Source organism: Megalobrama amblycephala, linkage group LG22 (genome assembly GCF_018812025.1).
Source record: "Megalobrama amblycephala isolate DHTTF-2021 linkage group LG22, ASM1881202v1, whole genome shotgun sequence".
Classification (NCBI taxonomy): Eukaryota; Metazoa; Chordata; class Actinopteri; order Cypriniformes; family Xenocyprididae; genus Megalobrama; species Megalobrama amblycephala.
In genome coordinates this window covers 14,430,660-14,456,205 of record NC_063065.1, presented here as the reverse complement: position 1 = coordinate 14,456,205, position 25,546 = coordinate 14,430,660, and the positions used below count along the sequence as shown (strand labels likewise).

Here is a 25,546-nt window from a genome sequence, read left to right as displayed (position 1 = left end):
TGTGGTTGCCTCATAACTGTTGGCACATTATATCCTGTGATGAGATGTATTATTTGTCGGGTGGGGTTCTAATGGCTGACATCAGAGAGCCTGTGCGGTTGGGAATTGTTTGGCTTGACGTCTGTGCATGTTTGTATCTTCAGGTTCTCGAGGACAACACGGGCGTGCGGAGGGTTGTGGTGACGCCTCATTCTGAATGTTTCCCCCACAGTTACTCTCCGGCTCTGTCCCCGAGCCACCACATTCACCCTCCGTACCTGACGCACCCACACTTTATTCCTGCCTCACATACATCATACTACCCCCCAGTCAGCCCCGGTGACGTGCCCCCACACCAGTTCTATCAGCATCGACTGCCACACATCTACCCGGAAGGTAAAGCTTCATAGTCCATAGCAGGCTTAAAGTTCCTGATCTTACTCAGTTATTTAAACATACTTGAGTGAGGATGGGCAACCATGACTTTGTACTGAATCATAACACTGTCCTAACCAGGCTCAACATGAAAACAAAATACCACACAAATCTATGAAAACACAACCAATCCAAAGATGCATTATGAATGAAAAGTTTGAACATGCTTGATTTCTCATGGTTTTAAGGATCTTTTTTTCTTGTTTTCTTGTTGTTGTAAATGGAAAATAAATTTACTGAATATAAAATATATAAATATGATTATAAATATATTTATATTTTATATAAAATATTGTAATATATAAAATATAATAATTTCTTTACTAATCTAAATTTTCAATTTAATAAATTAGCAGAAAATTATTTTTGTAAATTTTATATTATGTTTTGTAAAGTATATATTTTGTTAATTTTATATATATATATATATATATATATATATATATATATATATATATATATATATATATATATATATATAATATTTTATAAAATATATATAATTTTTTTTTTTTTTTTTTTTGTGGTCGTGTATGCAACGCTGTACTTTTACACAATGCTGGATTTTACTTTGTGACATTTACTTTGTACTTTCTATAGTGTAATTATGATCTTTGTCTTATCTCAGAGATCATCCCGCTGTATAACGTCTCCACTTTCATGGGTCATGAGGAGTACTGTAAACCTCCACCCAAGAAGCTCAAACAGCCAGTGGAGCGTACAGGTCTAAGTCAGGTGACCAGCTCGCTGTCCAGCAGCTACAAGAACAGCACGGCCTGCACCACCACAGCGAACGGCTATAGCAAGAGCCACAGCAGCTCTGGAGGAGGAGGAGGAGGAGGAGGAGGAGGAGGAGGAAGCCCTGGCAACAAGAGGCCAGATCGAAGAGCCAGAGGAAGCCCCAAACACACAGACGCCGAGCCACAAGGTGGGCTAAGCTGAATTTAAAAGACGTCTAATTTAAGAGACATCTTGTTGATTTTGTTCTCATGTCTCTGTAATATTTTCATACATGAGGAAACAGCTGAGAGCAAAAACAAAGGATATTTCTAGCATCAGCTGGACTCAAATAACAGCAGTCAGAGCTGCTGACTCTTCAAAATGAGTCAACAATCTTGTCCACATCTGTTCACTTTAAAGCCTCATGAAGCTTTATGGGTCCTCTCCTTTAAGCCTTTGTTTTTGAGCCTTTATATCAGTGTCAGCACTTGCTCTTTGCTGTGACACATACACATTGGATAAACAAGAGATAGTACAGGAAGCAAGTAGGAATGTGGAAGAGTGCCCACTACTGGTGCAATACAGTCAATCACTTGAATCGCATAGGCTTTGTTTGGAATAGTTTGTATGCTACTGTTCAAAAGTTTGGGGTCAAGAAATTAGTACTTCTGATCAACAAGGACGCATTAAATTGATCAAAAGACTCAATAATGTTGACTCAATAATGACATTTATAATATTACAAAAGATTTCCATTTCAAATAAATGATGTCCTTTTGAACTTTCTGTGCAAAGAATCCTGAAAAATCTTTAAGAATAAAAAAAAACCCCAAAAAAACGTTCTGAGGAAGAATTGGTTCTTGATTCCCAACCTTAGTATACAGTATTTATTTAAAGTACAGTATGTAGTATACAGTACTTGTATTTCATTGTGATTTCATTCCGCATAGCTGAGGATTCCAATCAGGGCTGTTCTGGGATCAGATGGTAGATGAATGTGCAACACATGTTACATCAGATGCAGTAGATTCCATATTCTCCATATCATCATTTCCTTTTCTTTCATCATTCCTTTTGAAAACGGCTCTCTCAGTCTCGCTGTTTTCCTCTTTGTTCTTTAATGTCTTATCTTACCCTGGTCTTTGTTCTTGTGAACCTTTGGTTCCCATGCCTCTGTGTCTGTGTGTGTAAAAGAGAGAGAGTGTGTGTGTCTGTAGTCGGTCTATGGTGAAACCACTGTGCATAATTAGACGCAGATCTCTTCCTGTCTGAAGTGACAACACAAGGCTGGTCCGTGTTAAAATGCACATTGAAAAGGCACTGCAAATTAAAACGAGATGGGAAGATGGTCTGTTCCTGTGGAGAGTGTCTGAGAAGATGCTCAGATCTGGCTGAAATACATTACGTCACAAGGACTTTGAAGCTGTAGCTACTCATAGTTTAAGCTTTAAGTACAGTCAAGCTAACATTTGGAAAAAATGGCTAGCTACACTAACATTTTAAAGTTTTTAGGGTTGGTTTTGTCAAATATTGAAACATTCTTAAATCAATATATTTACTTGAAATGGAAAATGACTATCTGAATGGAAAATTATCAGAATTGAGTTTTTCTTTTTTTTATCTCGCCCCACTGAGATATATATATATATATATATATTTGTAGCATCACTTTATTTACTACTCAAATTTTCCAACACTTTCGTGACTCTTTATTTGAATGCGATGTGTAATTCAACTTATTCAAGAGCACTTTGACCTATTTTGTTTCATTTTTAATCCATACATGGAGTGGAATGTCTAATTTTCCACTCTCTTATCCCCATCTCACCATTAAAGTAAAGAATCTACAGAAAACATCCTCTATCTCCCAATCCCAACAAACATCTTGTTTGGGGGAAAACCATGGAGGTCAGTGTGGGGTCATGTTGCCATGACTTCATCGCGGTGATGACTCATTGCAGGAGCCTCTTGGGCCCCATAAGAGTCAGACCTATGAACCTCACTCGCCCGACAGCCACTTTCCTACCCGGCGCAGGCCCGCTCCAACAGCTCCATCCATCAGGATGTCTCTAATGCCCCAGATCTGTGTCTCCGTCTGCTGATACTGAATTTATGTTCTTTGTGTTTCTTTCTCTTTCCGTACAAGCATGAAGATGTTACAGACACACACAAACTCTGATTTATGACTGATAGGAGACAGCCGGCTACATTTAATCTCTTTTCTGTGCAGATCATGATGTGGATGCGAGACGAGTTCAGCCTGTGCCATCAGGAATGGACAAGCCCCAGGTGGGTGATTCAAAACATGCCGTCTCACAAATCTCCTCTCGTGCAGACAGTTCAGGGAATCAAAAACTTTAATGTCGTAATTTCACGCTTTTGCCAGTGATTGCTTTATTTGTCCTGCAGGATTATCGCTCCACTGTAAATATTTTATTGCTTGCCAAGGTAAGCAGCACTAGTTAAGTGCTACGCATTAGAAATATGAACAAATCCTGAGTATTATGATTTACATTTATGCATTTAGCAGAAGCTTTTATCCAAAGGAACTTACAAAAGAGGAACAAAGCAATTTGTCAAAGACACAACAATATTCGTAATCTACAGTACCGGGTTTATTAGACAACTAGATTAGGAAGCAAGCTAAAAAATAAATCAAGTTGGATTTTTTTCTTTTTGCTGATTCTGATAAGATTAGAAAAAGTTGAAGTATCAACCTGATTTTTAAAATGTTAACTTTTTTTGTTTACTGTAATTTTTATTTTTTTTTATTTTTTTTTACTATTTTCAATTTATATATATACAAACCCAATTCCAAAAAAGTTGGGACACTGTACAAATTGTGAATAAAAAAGGAATGCAATAATTTACAAATCTCATAAACTTATATTTTATTCACAATAGAATATAGATAACATATCAAATGTTGAAAGTGAGACATTTTGAAATGCCATGCCAAATATTGGCTCATTTTGGATTTCATGAGAGCAACACATTCCAAAAAAGTTGGGACAGGTAGCAATAAGAGGCCGGAAAAGTTAAATGTACATATAAGGAACAGCTGGAGGACCAATTTGCAACTTATCAGGTCAATTGGCAACATGATTGGGTATAAAAAGAGCCTCTCAGAGTGGCAGTGTCTCTCAGAAGTCAAGATGGGCAGAGGATCATCAATTCCCCCAATGTTGCGGCGAAAAATAGTGGAGCAATATCAGAAAGGAGTTTCTCAGAGAAAAATTGCAAACGGTTTGAAGTTATCATCATCTACAGTGCATAATTATCATCCAAAGATTCAGAGAATCTGGAACAATCTCTGTGCGTAAGGGTCAAGGCCGGAAAACCATACTTGATGCCCGTGATCTTTGGGCCCTTAGACGGCACTGCATCACATACAGGAATGCTACTGTAATGGAATTCACAACATGGGCTCAGGAATACTTCCAGAAAACATTGTCGGTGAACACAATCCACTGTGCCATTCGCCGTTTCCGGCTAAAACTCTATAGGTCAAAAAAGAAGCCAAAATTTGAAGTTCTTTTTGGAAAACTGGGACGCCATGTCATCCGGACTAAAGAGGACAAGGACAACCCAAGTTGCTCAGTTCAGAAGCCTGCATCTCTGATGGTATGGGGTTGCATGAGTGCGTGTGGCATGGGCAGCTTACACATCTGGAAAGGCACCATCAATGCTGAAAGGTATATCCAAGTTCTAGAACAAAATATGCTCCCATCCAGACGTTGTCTCTTTCAGGGAAGACCTTGCATTTTCCAACATGACAATGCCAGACCACATACTGCATCAATTACAACATCATGGCTGCGTAGAAGAAGGATCCGGGTACTGAAATGGCCAGCCTGCAGTCCAGATCTTTCACCCATAGAAAACATTTGGCGCATCATAAAGAGGAAGATGTGACAAAGAAGACCTAAGACAGTTGAGCAACTAGAAGCCTGTATTAGACAAGAATGGGACAACATTCCTATTCCTAAACTTAAGCAACTTGTCTCCTCAGTCCCCAGACGTTTGCAGACTGTTATAAAAAGAAGAGGGGATGCCACACAGTGGTAAACATGGCCTTGTCCCAACTTTTTTGAGATGTGTTGATGCCATGAAATTTAAAATCAACTTATTTTTCCCTTAAAATGATACATTTTCTCAGTTTAAACATTTGATATGTCATATGTCTATGTTGTATTAACTTAGTCCTATCTAGGGATCATCATTGAAAGGTGAGCTCTTTTGACTTGGCAACCACCTAGCAACCATCCCAAAACACCCTTGCAGCCTGCATCTAGCAACAACATAACACCAGAAATGTAAGGATTGTAATTGTCTTGAGATGGTCAGAATGAAGCACTTCCATTTACATTCACAAGGGGGCAGCAGGAGTCAATGAATGACTTAATGGATCGGCAGATCATTGATTAGACACATCAATATGTTTTTCTCCTCTCTGCTACCTCATTTCATAATCTTCATCTTTTTCTGTCAGTAGAAACGCATATTACGTATGCATTCAAGGTTCAAAAGTAACGCTAACTGGCGTTCAAAAAAGTATCTAAAATATATGAATGTCACAAATAATAACACAAGCACAATAAGGTTATGTAAGGTTTTAAATTGTGAAACACTAGATATACTGCTCAAAATAAAGATTTAAAACCATATGGATTTTATTTAAATGTTAGTGAAACATGTTCATAGATTTGATGAACTACACATGTTTGAACTTGAGGGAAACCGACTACATATGTCCACCTTTGGAGCAGGTATAAAGTAGTTGCAAAAATGGTTTAAAAATGCAGTTAGTTTTGATAGAAGGTCTTGCGTTATTGGTTTTCAGATAGATGCAGTAAAGGTTTTATGGGTTAATGTGCAGTTACTTAATACATTTTTAACCCTTTACATTCTTTACACTTGGGGTGCCAAAGACCCCAATTCTGTGAAGATATTAGTTGCTTTTAATTGTTGTATTTTTACACTATTAACCCCTGCAAAAACACTCTGTAGAATATATTTTTGAGATTACTGTATATTTATTTAATGTAGATTGAGTGTACATGTACCATTTTACCATTTAAGTGTCTTTTTTTGTTGTTGTCAAGATGATAACAAGGTAAACCACTTTTGTTGTGCTGCCTTCTGTTTCTGGCTTCCCTGATTGGTGCTGTGGCGTTGCAATTTCATAAATGAAGCAATTTGCAGTGTCTTTCTTCATCAGTACCTGTGACGTTTTACTGAGGCAGCTGACGCTCAAAGATGTTTGTGAAGATACTACTTATAGCTCTTTCTTTCATCCTATACTAATACAAAATCACTTCATTTGAATGCCATGGCTGAAGCCTCTTCAGACATAGATGTTTTTGTTTTGTGAATGAGGAGTCTCTCTCCGCTCCGAGCAACTGTGAAGGACGTCAGCTGTCTGATGCTTCATTCACTGAAGACAAGCAGTAGTCTGCAGGAGCCTTGGCACCCGAATTAACTACTATTTACAGCTGCCTCGATTTATTGATGTACCTGATATCATAAATAATTCACAATTCGAATTCGTTCAGCACTTTATTTTGGACTTTAAATCATCTTCCAGACTCTTTTCTAAAAAAGATATTTCAGACTTGTTTTCAGAAATGTTTCACTTATGTTTATATATGTGAATAAAAAAGAAATACATTTCAAGTGGTTGATTTATAATAAAACTTGAATCTGTCTTTATTTTGGCTCCTCAGGTGTCTAATGTACAGTCCCACTCCGCACTTGTGTCGTGGACTTCTGTTTTCGTATCGGGATCATCTGGACGGGTCCCTTCCTGTAGTTACGAGCTCCAGCTCAAGGACAAGGGCCGTGACGGGAAATACAAGGTTGTGTACAGGTAAGGCCTTTTTTAAACATTGTGTACTCCATTTCAGACATAGTCTTGAAAAAAAAAATTTATTGACTAGATCTGCATGATTAATTGTCAAAAGATTGCAATTTTGATTCAAACACCCACAGTCTTTTTCATAAATGATTAAATCTTTGACAACTACAATCAATCACAGCAGAACATTCAGATGATCCAGAGAAAGCAGTTATCATGTATAGATATTAAACAGCTTTACAAAGTCTTTTCAACCACACATTATCATTTTTTCTGTCTTACAATAATTCACACTATCACAGAAGTACTGAGATAAAAGTTTATAGTTCGGATATAAACACTGATGTCTACGGTAGTGATGAGAATAGAGCAAATCAACTTTTAAATGTAACTTGATACTTCAAATAAAAGTTGTATCAGTGACATTGTTACACCAGTGGGTGGCGACAAGTGACTGTTAAAAAATGTATGCTATTTGTCATTGAATTATTCATTGAAGAGTTTTGTTCAGAAACACTGATTCATCCAGTGATGAAACAAGTCTTTAAATGCGAGTCATTGAGTCATTTAAAGGTGCCCGAGATTCAAAAATTGAATTTACCTCGGCATAGTTAAATAACAAGAGTTCAGTACATGGAAATGACATACAGTGAGTCTCAAACTCCATTGTTTCCTCCTTCTTATATAAATCTCATTTGTTTAAAAGACCTCAGAAGAACAGGCAAATCTCAACATAACACCGACTGTTACGTAACAGTCGGGGTGTACGCCCCCAATATTTGCATATGCCAGCCCATGTTCCCAACATTATGAAAGGCATTAGACAAGGGTAGCCAGTAACGTCTGGATGTGCACAGCTGAATCATCAGACTAGGTAAGCAAGCAAGGACAATAGCAAAAAATGGCAGATGGAGCAATAATAACTGACATGATCCATGATTACATGATATTTTTAGTGATATTTGTAAATTGTCTTTCTAAATGTTTCGTTAGCATGTTGCTAATGTACTGTTAAATGTGGTTAAAGTTACCATCGTTTATTACTGTATTCACGGAGACAAGACTGTCGTTATTTTCATTTTTAAACACTTGCAGTCTGTATAATTCATAAACACAACTTCATTCTCTATAAATCTCTCCAACAGTGTAGCATTAGCCGTTAGCCACGGAGCACAGCCTCAAATTCATTCAGAATCAATGTAAACATCAAAATAAACACTGTACTTACGCGATTAGACATGCTGCATGACGAACACTTTGTAAAGATCCATTTTGAGGGTTATATTAGCTGTGTGAACTTTTTTTATGTTGTTTAAGGCAAGCGCGAGCTCTTAGGGCGTGGAGCACGAGAATTAAAGGGCCACACACCCTGAATCGGCTAATTTCTAATTATGCCCCAAAATAGGCAGTTAAAAAAATGAATCAAAAAAAATCTATGGGGTATTTTGAGCTGAAACTTCACAAACACATTCAGGGGACACCTTATATTAGACTTATATTACATCTTGTAAAAAAAAGTTCTAGGGCACCTTTAAATCAATAAAAAAAAAAGTCAAATTATTAAAAAAAAAATTAAATTAAATCTAACAATTAACATTGTTAGAACCTTTAGTAAATGACATGCTGTTTTGTTTAATTTTCTGTTCAGAATTGTGAGAAAATCATGATTTCTAAACAAAAGAATTGTGATTCTCAGTTTGTTCAGAATCGTGCAGCTCTATGATTTATGTCTTTTTGAGTCACTAAAGCTATTTCTTTTTGCTCATTAGTATAGTTGCATAACAATCTTGTAATCTTCCCCATGCGGTTAGGAAATTAACCATATGTACGTCTACAGCTTTCATTTTTTTGGTCCCTGAAGCAAGTCATAAAGGCTATTATGAAGCTGAAGGAGGATTTACTGATGCTTCATTAATCTACTCCCACAAACAGATTGTCACTCTTAGTTTGTCTTTGTTTCAGTGGTGAGGAACTCCAGTACACTCTCACTGACCTCAGACCAGCCACAGACTATCACGTCCGGTAAGAATAGTGTTTTGTATTTGCATTTATTCATCTAGCACACACTTTTAACCTGAGCGACTTGCAAATGAGATGAAACGCTCCATTAACTTAGCACTTTGAATTTCATTTGAGTGCTGAAGAGAGATGAATGACCTGATATCTGATTAACAAGACTACATTAAAGATAATGAATGTTAAAAAATGGATTTGTACTTAAATATGTGAATTTTCCAGATCTAAGGAGTGGAGTGGCACAAAGTGTTCTTTTTGTAATTACAGCGGATACAGCATTTAAATACATTCATTGTTATTACTAAATGATTCATTTAAAATGGCAATAGCAGATTTTTCTGTGTATTAGTTGAAAGTGATGAATTACTCTTGACCTCATTTGGAAATTCTCACCGTGTTTGTTTTACAGAGTAAGCACAGTGTGTAACTCTGTCAAGGGTCCCAGTTCGGATGCAAGGGCCTTCACTACCCAGAGTGCCCCTCCTGAAACCCCTCTACCCCCCAGACTGTCCCATCGCACCAAGAGCTCCCTCACATTACAGTGGAAGGTATGTTCTATATTGTGCTGAGTTGCTGCTATAAACTGTTAAACACCTTATGGTTCTGAACTATATTATATGATGGTGGAATAGTTTATGCTGATTATTAATAATTATTAATTAGTAGCTATTTATTGATCATTCTGTTGCATCATGCCAAGAAATTGTAAAAATTAACTAGTAAAATCACTGAAATATATGATCTTTCATCAATATTGACTTACTCTGTTTATTATATTGTTTAATTGATGATATTTAATTGATATATATAATTCATACACTTTTCCTTTTTGTTAGACTTTGTGTATTGAGGCATTTTTTAGGGGTCTTTAAAGGGATAGTTTACCCAAAAATGAAAATTTTATGTTTATCTGCTTACCCCCAGGGCATCCAAGATGTAGGTGACTTTGTTTCTTTAGTTGAACACAAATTATGATTTTTAACTCAGTCTTATAATGCGAGTGAATGGTAACAATTTATAAGAGTCAAAAAAACATGCACAGACAAATCCAAATTAAACCCTGCGGCTCGTGACGACACATTGATGTCCTAAGACACGAAACGATCGGTTTATGTGAGAAACCGAACAGTATTTATATAATTTTTCATGCTGCGTTCAGCATTCGCTTAGTGAGGTCTGATCGCGCTCTGACCGCGGAAGTGATGTCTAGCACTCATTGAAGTATAAGTGCGAGACATTACAGCCGTTGTCAGAGCGCGATCAGAACTCACTAACTGAGTGCTGAACGCAGTTGGACATAGTGGTGTATTAGAGGTAAAAAATGATATAAATACTGTTCGTTTTCTCGCATAAACCGATCGTTTCGTGTCTTAGGACATCAATGTGTCGTCACGAGCGGCAGGGTTTAATTTGGATTCGTCTGTGCATGTTTTTTTGACTCTTATAAATTGTGTTACCATTCACTCGCATTATTTGATTGACAGACGGCAACGGTTGGAGTTAAAAATCATAATTTGTGTTCTACCGAAGAAACAAAGTCACCTACATCTTGGAAGCGCTGGGGGTAAGCAGATAAACATCAAATTTTCATTTTTGGGTGAACTATCCCTTTAAGAAAAATCAATTAATAGAATAGATAAATTAATACTTTTTCACATTAAGTATGGATTAAATTGATTAATTGTGACAATAATGTTACAAAAATGTTACATTTCAGTTTCAAATAAATGCTGTTCTTTTGAACTTTCTATTCATTAAAAATCCTGAAAAAAGCATTACGCTTTCCATAAAAATATTAAGCAGCACAACAGTTTAAAACATTAATTGACAGTAATAAGAAATATTTCCTGAGCACCAAATCAGCATATTAAAATGATTTCTGAAGGATCATGTGACACATTGAGATGTTTTGAGTTGTATTTTAAATATATATTAAATTAGAAACTGTTATTGTAACAATATTTCACAGTATGACTGTATATTGTAAGAGACTTCTTTCAAAAACATTTAAAAACTTACCAACCTCAACCTTTTGAATGATAGTGTATACTATATATAATTTTTTTTTGTCATTTCTAATTGTTATTGCAGCCCCCTGTGGACAATGGCTCGAAAATCACCAATTATGTTCTAGAATGGGATGAGGTATGTAATGCATCACCTGTATAAATTAATTTGGTTATATCCTGTGTGTGCCATCTGTCTATCAACCATTCAGTTGATTCCCCCCTCCCCACTCTCTTACTCATTTCCTCTCAATTTCCTCATTATTTGCCTTCATTTTTACGCTTCATTTTTGCTACGGCTGTAAAAAAAAAAAAAAAAAAAAAACATTCCCTATCCCCATGGCATGAGATGTTGGTCCTGAGGAAACTAAGGCTTTACGCCACAGTCTGTCTACTTTAGTTATTTTCATTTACTCAAAGCTTTTCTGGCTCAATAAGAGTTCATTAAAACTCCTCAACTGTGGCTGTGCAGCTCTCTGAAGATGCTGGCAGCAGTTCCTCCCCGCAGAATCCATTCTAAATACCTCTGCCTTTAACTTTAATTAAATTCTGGCTCCTGTTGTTGTGACAATTAGCACAGCTTCCAGCAGCAATTTGGTTCTTGTTGTTGTTCTTTTCATGTAAAGAGTATTCTGTTCTGACAAAGCGTGTAACAGCTGCTGGCCTTTTCTGTTTGTTTTAAGATGTTTATGTTGTTCTTGTCATCCTATTTGTCATTCCTGACTGCATCGTTTTATCCTTGTTGCTTTTTCAGGGGAAAAAGAACAGCATTTTCCGTGAATATTATGTCGGACACCAGCGACACTGCAAAGTGATGAGGTTGTGCCCTGCTGTTGGGTACACGTTTCGAGTGGCAGCGCTAAATGATATTGGTGCCAGGTTTGTTTATTTGTCTGTATGTCATATACAAAAACACATTTTTTTAATTTAAGTTAAATTAACCTAACCAGTAATAACATGCTATATGTTTTTGACATTTTATTTTAAATTATACCTAGTAATACAATAGAAACAACAGAATTATAGTGATAAATATATTTATCACTATAATTCTGTTGTTCTTTTAAGTACCTTGGAGTACTATCAAAATATCATGGTAAATGAATATAACAATCTATCAGCAATATAGTAATATTTTCATCTGATACCACCATTTATCATGATACCGCCATAGTACTTATTTTTTAAGGGTTATTTCTGAGGTGTAGATGAAATATTGTTTAAAAATGATTTTTTGCAGTAAATCAAAAAACAATTTTTATAAATATAACCCAATGGCATATGTGTTTTTAGTTGTATGCAGTTTAATAGAATTTTGGCCCTGTGGTGTCCTTGTGTTTAATGGTGCGGTAAATGAGAAAATTCTCCTCACTACTCACTATGAGTGGCGGCAGTGCCATTTTACTGGGGGAGAAAGTCCAAACAATTTATAACTTTGGCTTCTCGCATTTTTTGACGAGACACGGGTATGTCGTATAATCTTCATAGGATAGGATTTATTACTGTTTACTGTTTTGTTTTTCTGCAGTGGATTCAGCACAGAAGTCGTCTTCTACACCACAGGAAGTCTCCCACAGATTTCCTTGCCTCCACGGCTGGTACAGGCAGGTCCGTCCTGGGTTACGCTGGAGTGGACACGACCAAACAGCTGCAGTGCTGAGGAGGTGGTCACGTACACCCTGGAGATGCAGGATGAGACCAAGGTGTTGAATTCATCCCTACCACCCGCATCCCATAATCCCCCTTGTGCAGTAGTTATTATGGCCTTCTGTTGTAATAATTTTCACCAAAAATATGCTTTCTCAGTGTTGAGGGAATACGCTGGATGTCAAGTCTATTAGCTGTTATTTCTACCTCACTGGTTGCTGGTTAATCACCTTTGCCCACAGTTGTCCGAGTAAATGGACACTTCTGGAGCCATGACTAATGGTAATGTCTGTTTGGGCAGAAAATTCTGTGTTCAGAATTCTGCAAGAAATATTTTTAGGATTTTCTAGAGACTATTTTAAGTCATAAAATGTGGAGTATATTAAAATTTAACGTATGGCTTCAGCAGCAGGTGCCTGAGCCCTCCCCAGCTCTATAGCGCCCCCCAGTTTTCCAATGTAAATCTGTAAAATGGAACTGCTGCACGCTCTAATTGAGCTTATATTTTCACGTTACCTTACATAACCTCGTTCCAGACCAAGACGATATCTATCAGTTTCAGCTGTGTGTATATAAAGGCCAATAGGACCTACAGCCTACAACCGCAAAAGAAACAAAACCCACATTGACACTAACCTAGCAAATAAACAATATTAATTTTTGTCATGGTTTTTGTCACAAAATACATTTGATTGTGTCCTGAAAGCGCATAGCCTACTGTCTCACACTCTCTCTTTCAAACATACACACGTAACGTTACTGTGTAGTAGGCTACTGACACACACTCGCACAGCGTGGGCGTCGTGGCTGCATTACCACCAAAGTCCCTTTAAGACAGGTCATTTCGCTCGGCGGCCATCTTTGAAACGCCTCTCGGGCATTCTGGGCATCCATGCAGCTCCTATCTCTTTGAATGGGGAAACATCAAATTCTCTAAAAATTCTCTCTGTTTGCCAAGCTTTCGATTAAATTTCATATTTGAAATCACCAATGAAATCTGACAACAACTGTCTCATAATTTTTTTTTTCCAAACGCCAGAATCATGACAAAAAACAGTATTTTTTTAGGCTGGATCAAGCTAATGCGCATGCGCAGACCTAAATGCACGTCGCTTGTGCCTCATTTCGGAGGCGCGAGTCTGACTGTTTCTATAGAAACCAGTGCTTCTAACGGCCGCTGCAGTGACGCGATGACTTTACCAGTCGGCGATTGGCTCTTATTTTGAAGGCGGGACTTATTCCGCCATATTGCGCGTTACACTTTCTCCCATTCAAAACAATACGAGTGACATGTCTTGTTATTATATAGTCTTTGATTACCACCTCGGTGTGCATTATTTTCTGAGAATTCAACGGCCCGGAGTCCATTATAGGGCCCTATAATTTCCGCGATCACGGAATCGCGGAATCCAGTCATAAAAACGGAATTTACTATATAACACGGAATGTCACGGAATTTGTCAAATTTTTGATGAATGAATTAAAAGCAGGTCAGTACACTTAAATTAAATCGCGATATAGACTAGTGACTGAATATTAAACCGCAAAAAGACTATTTAAACATGAATCCTGCATGCCTGTGACTCTGAAATGAATGATGCGGAAGCACAGTTTCATTTACCTCACACCGCCTCACACACACTCGTGCGGGGGCGCACGCACGCGGAAGCACGTGCGACGCTCGCAGTGTTGTCCTGCTCTGTCGCCTCACTATTATGAACGCACGAATTCATCTCCAGAGCTGCTCTGAAAGTCACTTCATCAGCATTTAACCGCTTCGTTTGAGAAAAATACCATCATAAACACAGAGAAACTCAAAGCTCTAGGCAAACCGTTCTCAAAGCTCTAGGCAAAAAGTTCGATTTAACTTGACAAACATATTACTGTTGTACAGTAGAATTTAGATTAATTAATTTAATAATACATTATTAAAATATATTTTAAACAATAATCGCAGTGGTTCTTCCATGTTTTAATTTTAACTGTAAAGCTCTGTTGTGCAGCACATTGTTTGACAAAAAAAGTTTAATTTCATGATTAAAAGATAAATTAAATGGTATGCATTCATTTGGTTGCCAGAAAAATTTAAATAGGCTACACAACAGAACTTCTGAAGAAAAAAAAATGCATAAAACTATATTTTTTAATTAATTAATATTGTTGTTTTTAAGAATTCAATTAATTAGACATACTTTTTTATTATTAAAATGGAATTAAACCATTAAAATGGAATCCAGAAAACAGAATTTGGTAAAAAATTAAATTTTAGGGGAAAGAATAAAACGTAAGACCCTAAAAAAATGTAATTTTTTTTTTTGTTAAACTTTTATTAAATTGTTGGTAAGTTGGACAAGATTCATTATTTCAATAAATTAGACATGCTTTTTGATTACTAAAATTTAATTTAACCATTAAAATGGAGTAAAAAAATAAATAAAACGGAAAAAAACGGAATCCAGAAAAATTAAAATTAAAAATTAAAAGGGAAAAAACTTAATTTGGGAAAAAATAAAACGGATTTTATAGGGCCCTACCATTATTCCTTACTTTTATCCCAGATTAAAGTCATGAAACATGCAAAAACATCTACCTGTTTTACATTTGTAATTGGGCATTATTTCAGAGTGAAACAGGATATTAATCAAGAAAAATGTAGGACTCACCTTTATTTTGTCCATCAGCATTTGATTGGTTCCTAAACAGTAGTGTTACTTACAAGATTGGAGGGAATGCATTGAAAAATAAGAGGCATTGGTGATGTCATCCAACAAGAAAGTTGTTTCAGAGGTAGAGCATGTTTGATAAAAAACAAATTCTGATGTTAGTTGTCCACACAATTGCACCTTATTTTTGCAATTCCTTTTGATTTTCACTTGTGGTGCAGAAATTTCACACTTCCTCAATTCAGTATGTCAGCCACATTGCCGTATTTTCAAGTGTAAGACTATGATTTAGACAGGCTCGTAAGCAAAGCTGGAAATAATTGTTCCATACTTCACTTCCTGACACCTAAAGAACCATGTTTTTTTTTTTTTTTGTCAGGGACTGGACTTCCAGGAGGTTTACAGCGGTTTGGAGCTGAACTGCAAGCTAGAGTCCCTAAGAAGGAACACACTGTACAAATTCAGGGTGAGTGATGATTTTTCCAGCATATAAAACTTGAAACTTATTTCATGATTTCTTTTGTTCACATACACAACCATGTGCACATAAAACAAACCATCCATACAGGTGTTTAACTAGGGTTCTAGAAAATCACAAATCCCCAAGCACTTTTGCTTCCTCATTTCCTCCTTCGTTAATCAGGCAATTAGCGATAATCTAATGAACTTTAGCTTCTCCGCTAACCTGGAGCTGTTTCTCAGATCCAGCCGCTGTTGTTGGGGGAAGGTGAATTGATTTCCCGTGGTGGTGCGTGTTAAAGGCTTTTACTCTAATCTCTGAGAAAGCAGAGAACACTGTGTTATTATCAGGGGAGGAAGGCACTTCAGACAAGATTTTAAATGTGATGCTCCCTGTGATGCTGTAGGTGATTGGGATGCAAAAATTGTGTTGTCCAGTACACCAAAGTGTGTCATCATGAATCATGAAACGCCACCTGGGTTATCTGCTTTTCAGGGATGTCATCTGAGGTCACTCAGACCTCTCAGAGATGTTTGGAATGAATTACTAGAAACCTGTATACAGTATAAAACTATAGATCTGCATTTTTAATCAATAGTAATTAATACATTTGGCTGTCAAATCACATAATGAGTCAAGAAAGAGAATTCTAAAAGATTTGACTTCCAATTCATTCTCCTCTACAGCTCATCACTTGCAGCGGTGAGTGGCGCAGTGCACCGAGCTCTCTGCTCGTGTGTAAGACGACCCCTGACAGACCTGGACCCCCTGTGAATCCTGCAGTAAACATGGTCACATATCACAGCTTCTGTGTGACGTGGGGTAGGAAACACTTAAAGTTATCATTTTATGTTTCACACAGGTTTTTTTTACTGTCTGTTTATCATTACATTCTAACCTTCACCTATAATTAAATCAGAACCTCCACAAGATGATGGTGGATCTGGAGACTTGACGTACATCCTGGAGATATCAGAAGGGAATTCGGAAGGTATTTCTGATTGAAAACGGGTGAATCTGACATGCATATGTCCATGTCGCATGGCAAACATTTAATATCATTTTTTGCATGGTCACACAAACAAAAAAATTAATATTCAATGTAACAAAATACTAAACAAATTTAAATTAACAAGTTTAAAACTTGTATATTTCAATTTTAAACTTGCAAATTTTACAATTTGAAGAATATATTATTCTTTCACATTATATTTTTAAATGTTATTTTCTTTATAGTAATGTGAATTGAGGTAGTGATTAATTGACATGAAAATAATACATAAATAATAAAAAATTAAAGATTTTTGTTTTGTTTTTGAAAGGAGTCTCTCTCCATGGCTGCTTTTATTTGATCAAAAACACTGAAAAAAAACTATGAAATATTATTGTGGTTTATTTAATGTTTTTAAAAGTAATTTATTCCTGTGATGGCAAAGCTGAATTTTCAGCATCATTATTCATCTTCAGAGTCACATAATCCTTCAGAAATCATTCTAATATGCTGATTTGGTGCTCAAAAATATATTTCTTATTATTATCACTGTTGAAATCAGTTGTGCTGCTTAATATTTTTGTCGAAACCATGATACTTTTTTTTCAGGATTCTTTGATGAATAGAAAGGTCAACAGCGTTTTGATTAGATTTTTTTTTTTTACATTGTTAATGTCTTATTGTCAATTTTGATCCATTTAATTCATGCTTCTCAAAAAAAATCTTACCGACCCCAAACATTTGAACAAATAATTTCATTTTCTTTCAATATAGTTTCTGGTTTCTTTCTTTTGATTTTGATGTGAAATATGCCTCTGATCTGGTTTTGACAGGTTCAGTAAGATAGATGTGTTATGAATCTGTGTTTATGTTCAGCAGAGAGGCAGTGGAAGACTCTCTATAGAGGACCAATGAGGAAACATTTGTGCGAGGATCTAAAACCAGCAACAAGCTACTCCCTGAGACTCAGCTGTGTGGATGTGGGCGGACAAAGCCAGGTATGAAAAGTTCATTTAGTGATTTCCCAGGCTGATTCATAAGATGTCAGTGTACTCCTTGTGTTGTAAATTGACTTATTTTGTTGGTTGTGTAGTGCTCGGATGAATTTTCGGTGCGCACTCATATTCCACCCCCTGGCCGCTGTCAACCCCCAAGGATCATGGGTGATGTCAAACACAAGGAGCTTACTTTGCAGTGGGGTGAGGCTCTTATTTTTTCATTCTATATGCTCTATTCTTCTTCACTCTTTTGCCTCTTCAAGTCTCAAAGGAATGAACAGATTATCTAAAAATAGTTTAGCATTTGTGGCATAAAAGGTTTTTTCCCTTTATGTACAAACATATGTCCATAATATGACCCTATTTAACAAATCACTTAATCCATCTGAAAAGAGAAATTGAAGTTAAAAACATGATGAATCACGCTTGTCTGTTTTTAGACTAATTACGTTTGTTGCCAGGTCAACAGTTGAAGTATTCAGAGGATTTATAGTTATAGAACTCTATTCAGGCCTAAAGTCCAAATTACCCAGAATGCACAAGAATGCATCTACTTTGTGTGCTATTCACACATTACATCACCCTGTTTACTGTGTGGGTCTGTGTTTGCATCCATGTCTGTGTTTAAGGGAACCTGAGGTAAAATGCAGTTGTTTGTTAGCGATAATACCCCTGACTCACTGTTTTTGAGTGAAGATGGGCTCATTTAAGAGGCTGAACACTGTCTATAAATAACTGTGAAATAGCAGTGCTGATTTCAGCCATCCATGCTGACTCTCAGAGCTCTGCACCGCTCGGACAGCAGGCGTGAGCTTCCCTGCATGTTCTCCATCACTGCAATTGATCGGTTCCTTCCTGTAGCCAGTTAGCCACAGTTGAAGAGGGAACTGAGAACGTGTTTTGGTTTTGAGAGGCTGGTGGATGGATGACTTCTGAGGTCATCATAAAGTCCGTGTCTGGGACACGTAAGGACAGTAGGATTGCATTGTGGTTTCACACCAACAGCGTTTCAGAACTTCGGCTCTGTACAGAAAATAATTCATGGGTTGCAACATTGAATATTTCTCATAATAATGGCCATAAAATTGTTATTGAGTGTGTGAATTATTAGAAATTTGATTGTCATTTACATAATTTAGATTTAAATAATTGACATTTACATAATTTAGCTTTAGTCTGCCTGTGGAGCTTTTTAACAATAGGTGAGTTGAAATATTGTAAAACATTTAATTCATTCTAATTATTATTCAAATTATAAAAAAAATATTTTTAAAGTTCTGCAATATAGGCTATGAATTATTCATTATAATAATTTATAAAAATGTCTCTTGTCACCTTCCAGGTCACAATCTTTGAATTTTTTACTAATATGAGGCATTTATTTATTTATTTATTATGCAATATACACTTATATGAATTATTCATAATAATAATTCATAAAAGCCTTGTCAACTCACCTCCCAGGTCACAATTTTTATTATTTTTTATTATTTATTTATTTTTATGAAGCATTTATGAATTATTATTATCATTTGTTTTGCAATATAAACTTTTATTAATTATCCTTCAGAGTCACAATTTAAAAAAAAAAAAAAATATATATATATATATATATATATATTATATATAAATATATATATATATATATATATATATATATATATATATATATATATATATATATATATATATATTTTTTTTTTTTTTTTTTTTTTTTTTTTTAATAAAAAAAATATATATATAAAATTGAAATAAAAAAAATTATTTAAATTTTTTATATATATATATATATATATATATATATATATATATATATATATATATATATATATATATATATATATATATATATATATATTTTTTTTTTTTTTTTTTCAAAAATAATATATTAATTAAAATATTTTTTAATTAAAATGTCCATCACAATTAATATCATGCCACTCAGGATGTGTGAACCATTCCTAATGTTGTGATCATGTATATTGGACTGGAGTGATGGGTTGTACTTTGACTTTTGCACTTTTAAATGATTTCTTTTTGTTCTTTCCCAGTCTCTATATTTCTCCCACTCACTCTTAATTCTTCTTTTCTCCAGATGTTCCTTTGTGTGGTGAAGAGAGTGAAGGTGTGGAGTTTAGCTTGGAGATGTGTGCAACGGAGGAAGGTTCGGAACCAGCGGAGGTGTACCATGGATTCAAAACAGAGTGCACTGTGGGTAATTTGCTCCCTGGCACCACCTACAGGTTCCAAGTTCGTGCAGCCAACAGTGTTGGGGTAAGTCACCCTGCACGCAAAAGTACAAACTAAAATTAAAATGAAAAATATAAAAAAAGCTAGTTCTAAATATTAATAAATACTATAATAGTTTATAAAAAAATATACTAAAATAACACTGAGACAGATGAAATGAAATCCACATTTTATAACAAACCCTTCACATCACCTTAGGGCGATATTAAAGGGATCTGCTGTCTCCCTAGGCAATGATATTAAGAAGCTAATTCAGCCATCACAGAAGATAGATGCCTAACACAGTGTAATGCTTTAGGTTTACCTGCCACAGAAATAACAGATTTCCCTCCTTATTGTAGAGCCCAGGCCATTCATTAACTTTGAGACAGCTTAAGCGCTCTAAATCTCAGCCGCTTTCTCTTCTTTTTTTTCTAGTATGGACCTTACTCTGAATCTGTGGAAATAAGCACAGATGCTGGCCCCCCAGGACAATGTAGTGCCCCTGCCATCAATGTGACAACACACACTTGTGCTGATGTGACCTGGGAGGTGAGTCAGCCATTCATACAGTACAGTACATGATGAATCGTACTGTTGTATGATAAAATGGTCAGAGTGATTTTCTGCTGCATTGAGAGAGAAATAAATCAATTTTCAGAAGCAATCGATGTCCTTGGAACTCATAGAAAGAAAAAATGTGTTCAATTACAAGAATATGTGCTCAATACAGGTAGAGAAACTCTATCTAAACTGCTAAACTGCATCATAATACCATCATCGATCAACCGGAAAGTGTTGAAGATTGATTCTTTTCAGTGAAGATGGCAGATTGTGTCCATGCAAAATGTTTTCTTCACCAATTGTGCTTTCTATCCCTTCTTCTCAAAAGACATGACAAAGGGCCTTTTGTGTTTTGTTCACAATGAAAATGAATGTGATTTTAATCCTTGATGTCTCCTGAATGTCAAAGATTTCAGTTATTTGCATTCTGTTTGCGGTCTTGAGAGGTTGTTTCATTTATTAGCGGTGCGTATGATGCATTAGCTCTCTTGTGTTTGTCCTGATGAAACTGTGTCAAGCAGGTAATTAGTCACGTACTGCTGGGATTATGCGTTTGTTGCTCTGGTTTCCTGGAGCATAACGCTTGCTCTGATCTCAATCCTCAGAACAAGGAGAGCTCTGGGATAGACATTTCTGAGTACCGGCTGGACTGGGGACGTGATTTGGACTCTCTTGAACTGGTTTACAGTGGAACGGAAACCTTCTTCCAAATCTCCAACCTGGAGGCATCAACAGACTACTGCTGCAGGCTGCAGGTAGTTCATGATGTATCTAACGTGAACCATTTTCTGTTAGGACCATTAGACGTTTGCTCAAACATATTAATATTAGGGTGGTCAACGTTAACGAATTATATTTGTGATTCACCCTTCAATCTGATAGTTTACTTTGCTGGATATAGCAAATGATGAAGAAATGAATATGTTAAACAAGATAAATGACATATGCTTAATTTCACGATAATTACTATGCAATTAATCGATTTTAATCTACTGATTAAAACAAGCCTTTGCTTTATTTTTAGATTTCTTTTATATTTTTAAATCGCTTTTATTATTTAATTGCTTTATTTTTGTTTATTGTTTGTTTTTTAAATTATGTTTTATATTTAATTATATGCTTATTTCAGGATATTTAGTGCTGAGAAAAGGGTATTAAAAAAGCTTTGGCTTTTAGCTATCATTTGTAGTGTTTGACTGTTTTTTTTTTAAATATGTTATATATTTAATTATAACAAGTGCAGAATTTATACATTTTTGAATTTAAATAAACATTTATTTTTTAAATAATTCAGTCTTTATTTTACAAGTTGGTTTTTTTTAATCATTGTTTTCAAAAAAATATTTGAAAGCAGAATGTGCTGATGATAAATCTTTTAATTCACAGTAAAATTAGTTGTGAATAAATTATCTTCCTAATTTCTTACTCAAGGAAACACATTATTCTAATTGCTCCTGAAAGTAATTTGGCTCATAAAATTGCTTTGAGCATAATCACAATGAAATGCAGGCATAACTCGCTGCTTACATTGTGATTAAACAAACAAGATGAGTGTAAATCACACACATAAAGAGGATTAACACTTTCTGTTTACGATGAATTTATATATACGTTTTGTAATTATTGTATTAAACGTAGCCTACAAGCATTGGTGTGTACATTATCATTGACTCTTTGCAAACTAGTTATCATTATCATTGACTCTTTGCAAACTAGCATCAAAAATAAACCTGCAAACTGTGCCTATTAGACATTTATATAAGCATTAATATAGTTCAAATGTTAGACTGGAGCTGTGTTAGCTCTGGAAATGTTCCAGCCTTTGAGTGCTCCTCTTCACATTTAATTGGCTCTGAATCACTGTGTCCGTTATGTTGTGGAGGCAAAACAATCTATCAACACTGGAATGAAGAGAATTCATTTCTCGATGTACTCTCCACAATACTCAGTGTATTTCCAAATCTTTTGATGAACCAAAAGTATTATTGTATATATATAGGCCAAAAGATAATTAGCAAAAAATGATTATGAACTTTTTTGAGTTTAGTCAGCATGAAACGGAAGCTCTGGTAGTCATTTCTTCCCTAATTTGTGAAGTATTTCCGAGTGAAGCGGCTTCTTGAACAAGAGGAAATGTAGGTCTTGCGGCAGTAAACGTGTCATTAAAGAAGAGAAGAGATATTGCTGCAAGAGGGAGGGAAAGTTATTTTGATTAAAGATTCTTTAAAAAAAAAAAAAAAAAGATGTGCACGGATAAATCATTTATAAAAAATACTACAATATTCCATAAAAAAACAAGAATTGTCCATTTTGATTTCATGGAAATTTTAAAGGTGCCATTTATAGTTTATTTTGCATTCTGTTCATAGGCAATGAACCAGGCAGGGGCGGGCCCCTACAGTGATCTGGTGACGTGTCGGACCCCTGCAGCAGTCCCTGATGTAGTATCCGGAGTGTACCTGCTCGACCTCCCTCTGACCCCAACAGAAAGTGAGTCCTTCTCCCCCTCCACCTGTCTGGCTCTCACCTGGGACGAGCCCCACTGTAATGGAGCAGAAATCACCTCCTACAGCATCTCAATGGGAGACAGCATCATCACCACCGGAAACGCAACCTGTCACATTATCAGGGACCTGCTGCCGGACAGCGAGTACAGGTGAGCGGAGATGTTGTTTAACACTTTCTATCTCTTTTTTTTACCATTCTGCACTACCAGCTCTATATATATTTGTGCATTAGTGATGACCGGGGGACCTTATTTTCTCATGGTTCTGTAATATACAGACGAGTACTGGAGAGCCATGAACAGGTCCCTAAATTAGTGTTATTAGCTCTACAAATGGATTCCACTTATGTCTTACTCAAGATGTGTTCAGCAAAATGGTGCATTCTGGGTAGATTAAAGTTGTTAGCAGGGTATATTTGCTGTTTGTTTTTTATACAAAATTACAGTGGTACCATGGTACGGTGAATGTATCAGATAGTAATACCACAGTACATTGGATATATGCTATTGTACTGAATGGTTGCCATTCATGCATCATGCTGTTTACAAAAAAAACCCCACAGTAGTATGTTTAAAAAAATAAATAAATAAATAAATAAATCTTTATTGGTATCTATTGTTCCATGAAGAATGTGTAACATCCATGGAACATTTCCATCGCATAAAAGATTCTTTATAAAGGAAAAAAGTTCTTAATTAAAATGTTCTTCAAATTAAAGGTGCCCTAGATTAAAAAATTGAATTTACCTCGGCATAGTTGAATAACAAGAGTTCAGTACATGGAAATGACATACAGTGAGTCTCAAACACCATTGTTTCCTCCTTTTTATATAAATCTCATTTGTTTATAAGACCTCCAAAGAACAGGCGAATCTCAACATAACACCGACAGTTACGTAACAGTCGGGATCATTAATATGTACGCCCCCATCATTTGCATATGCCAGCTCATGTTCAAAGCATTAGACAAGGGCAGCCAGTATTAATGTCTGGAGCAGCACAGCAGAATCATCGGACTAGGTAAGCAAGCAAGGACAACAGCGAAAAATGGCAGATGGAGCAATAATAACTGACATGATTCATGATAACATGATATTTTTAGTGGTGTTTGTAAATTGTCTATCTAAATGTTTCGTTAGCATGTTGCTAATGTACTGTTAAATGTGGTTAAAGTTACCATCGTTTCTTACTGTATTCACAGAGATCAGAGACGTCGTTATTTTCATTATTAAACACTTGCAGTCTGTATAATTCATAAACACAACTTCATTCTTTATAAATCTCTCCAACAGTGTGTAATGTTAGCTTTAGCCACAGAGCACTATCAAACTCATTCAGAATCAAATGTAAACATCCAAATAAATACCATACTTACGTGATTAGACATGTTGCATGACGAACACTTTGTAAAGATCCATTTTGAGGGTTATATTAGCTGTTTGAACTTTTTTTATGTTGTTTAAGGCAAGCGTGAGCTCTTGGGGCGGGGAGCACGAGAATTTAAAGGGGCCGCAGCCTGAATTGGCGCATATTTAATGATGCCCCAAAATAGGCAGTTAAAAAATTAATAAAAAAACAAACTATGGGGTATTTTGAGCTGAAACTTCACAGACACATTCAGGGGACACCTTAGACTTATATTACATCTTTTTAAAACGTGTTCTTCGGCACCTTTAAGAAAAATGGTTCTTTTAAGTGCTCTTCACTGAAAGTCTCTTTGAGGGAGTGTAATACTGTGGTACTTTTTTGGTTATACAAATCAACCTTGTATAAATAAGGATATATTTTGAAAGGAGGATTTTCTTAACACATTTGCATAAGGAAATGACTCTCTCACATGGTGTTTGGGCTAATAGGCTTCGGGAAAGCGAGTCTTTTAAATGTTACCTGAGGTAAAGGCTTTAATTTGGGATAGACAACAACATTAAATGGGCACAGATGTGACTTATCCAATGAGGAAATGGACAATGAAACACATCCCCAAATAATATGGCAAATGCACTCGTAATTATCATGAACGCATAACGTCGCTAATGGAACTGGAGATTTCAAAATCCTTCTTGAGCGGTCCAAAAAATAACATGTTCCAGCTCACCCTAATGACCCAAAGTTACAAAATGTATTTGGACAAAAATTATGTGAATTTCAAGGCATTAACTAAATATCAAACTAAGTGGTCTCTGGAAAAAAAAAATAATGCTCAACTTTTGCAATTACCAACTATGGTCAAGGTGATTTTAAATGGATGTATGAATTTAGTTGTCCTTAAGTTCTCACATGTGTCCTAGCAGCATCACATTGCGTTTTATATATATATATATATATATATATATATATATATATATATATATATATATATATATATATATATATATATATACATATATACATACAGTGGGGACGGAAAGTATTCAGACCCCCTTAAATGTTTCACTCTTTGTTATATTGCAGCCATTTGCTAGAATCATTTAAGTT

At 35.7% G+C, this 25,546-nt stretch overlaps 1 protein-coding gene across 3 annotated transcripts in view; it reads left to right on the top strand.

The window, feature by feature from the left end:
* fndc3bb (fibronectin type III domain containing 3Bb) overlaps positions 1-25,546 on the top strand; it is an 85,395-nt gene that overhangs the window by 45,947 nt on the left and 13,902 nt on the right. Inside the window, exons 5-22 of one of the 3 annotated variants that reach the window (XM_048174928.1) lie at positions 144-375; positions 1,043-1,342; positions 3,365-3,423; positions 6,861-7,003; positions 8,954-9,013; positions 9,417-9,555; positions 11,099-11,152; positions 11,768-11,892; positions 12,542-12,716; positions 15,703-15,789; positions 16,470-16,605; positions 16,703-16,774; positions 17,651-17,772; positions 17,868-17,973; positions 19,868-20,046; positions 20,440-20,553; positions 21,171-21,294; positions 22,993-23,221. In XM_048174928.1, coding sequence (XP_048030885.1) covers positions 144-375; positions 1,043-1,342; positions 3,365-3,423; positions 6,861-7,003; positions 8,954-9,013; positions 9,417-9,555; positions 11,099-11,152; positions 11,768-11,892; positions 12,542-12,716; positions 15,703-15,789; positions 16,470-16,605; positions 16,703-16,774; positions 17,651-17,772; positions 17,868-17,973; positions 19,868-20,046; positions 20,440-20,553; positions 21,171-21,294; positions 22,993-23,221 — 2,456 coding nt within the window. Of the gene's footprint in view, positions 1-143; positions 376-1,042; positions 1,343-3,364; positions 3,424-6,860; positions 7,004-8,953; positions 9,014-9,416; positions 9,556-11,098; positions 11,153-11,767; positions 11,893-12,541; positions 12,717-15,702; positions 15,790-16,469; positions 16,606-16,702; positions 16,775-17,650; positions 17,773-17,867; positions 17,974-19,867; positions 20,047-20,439; positions 20,554-21,170; positions 21,321-22,934; positions 23,222-25,546 lie in introns of all 3 variants that reach the window. The other 2 variants (XM_048174927.1, XM_048174926.1) reach the window with 2 other exon arrangements.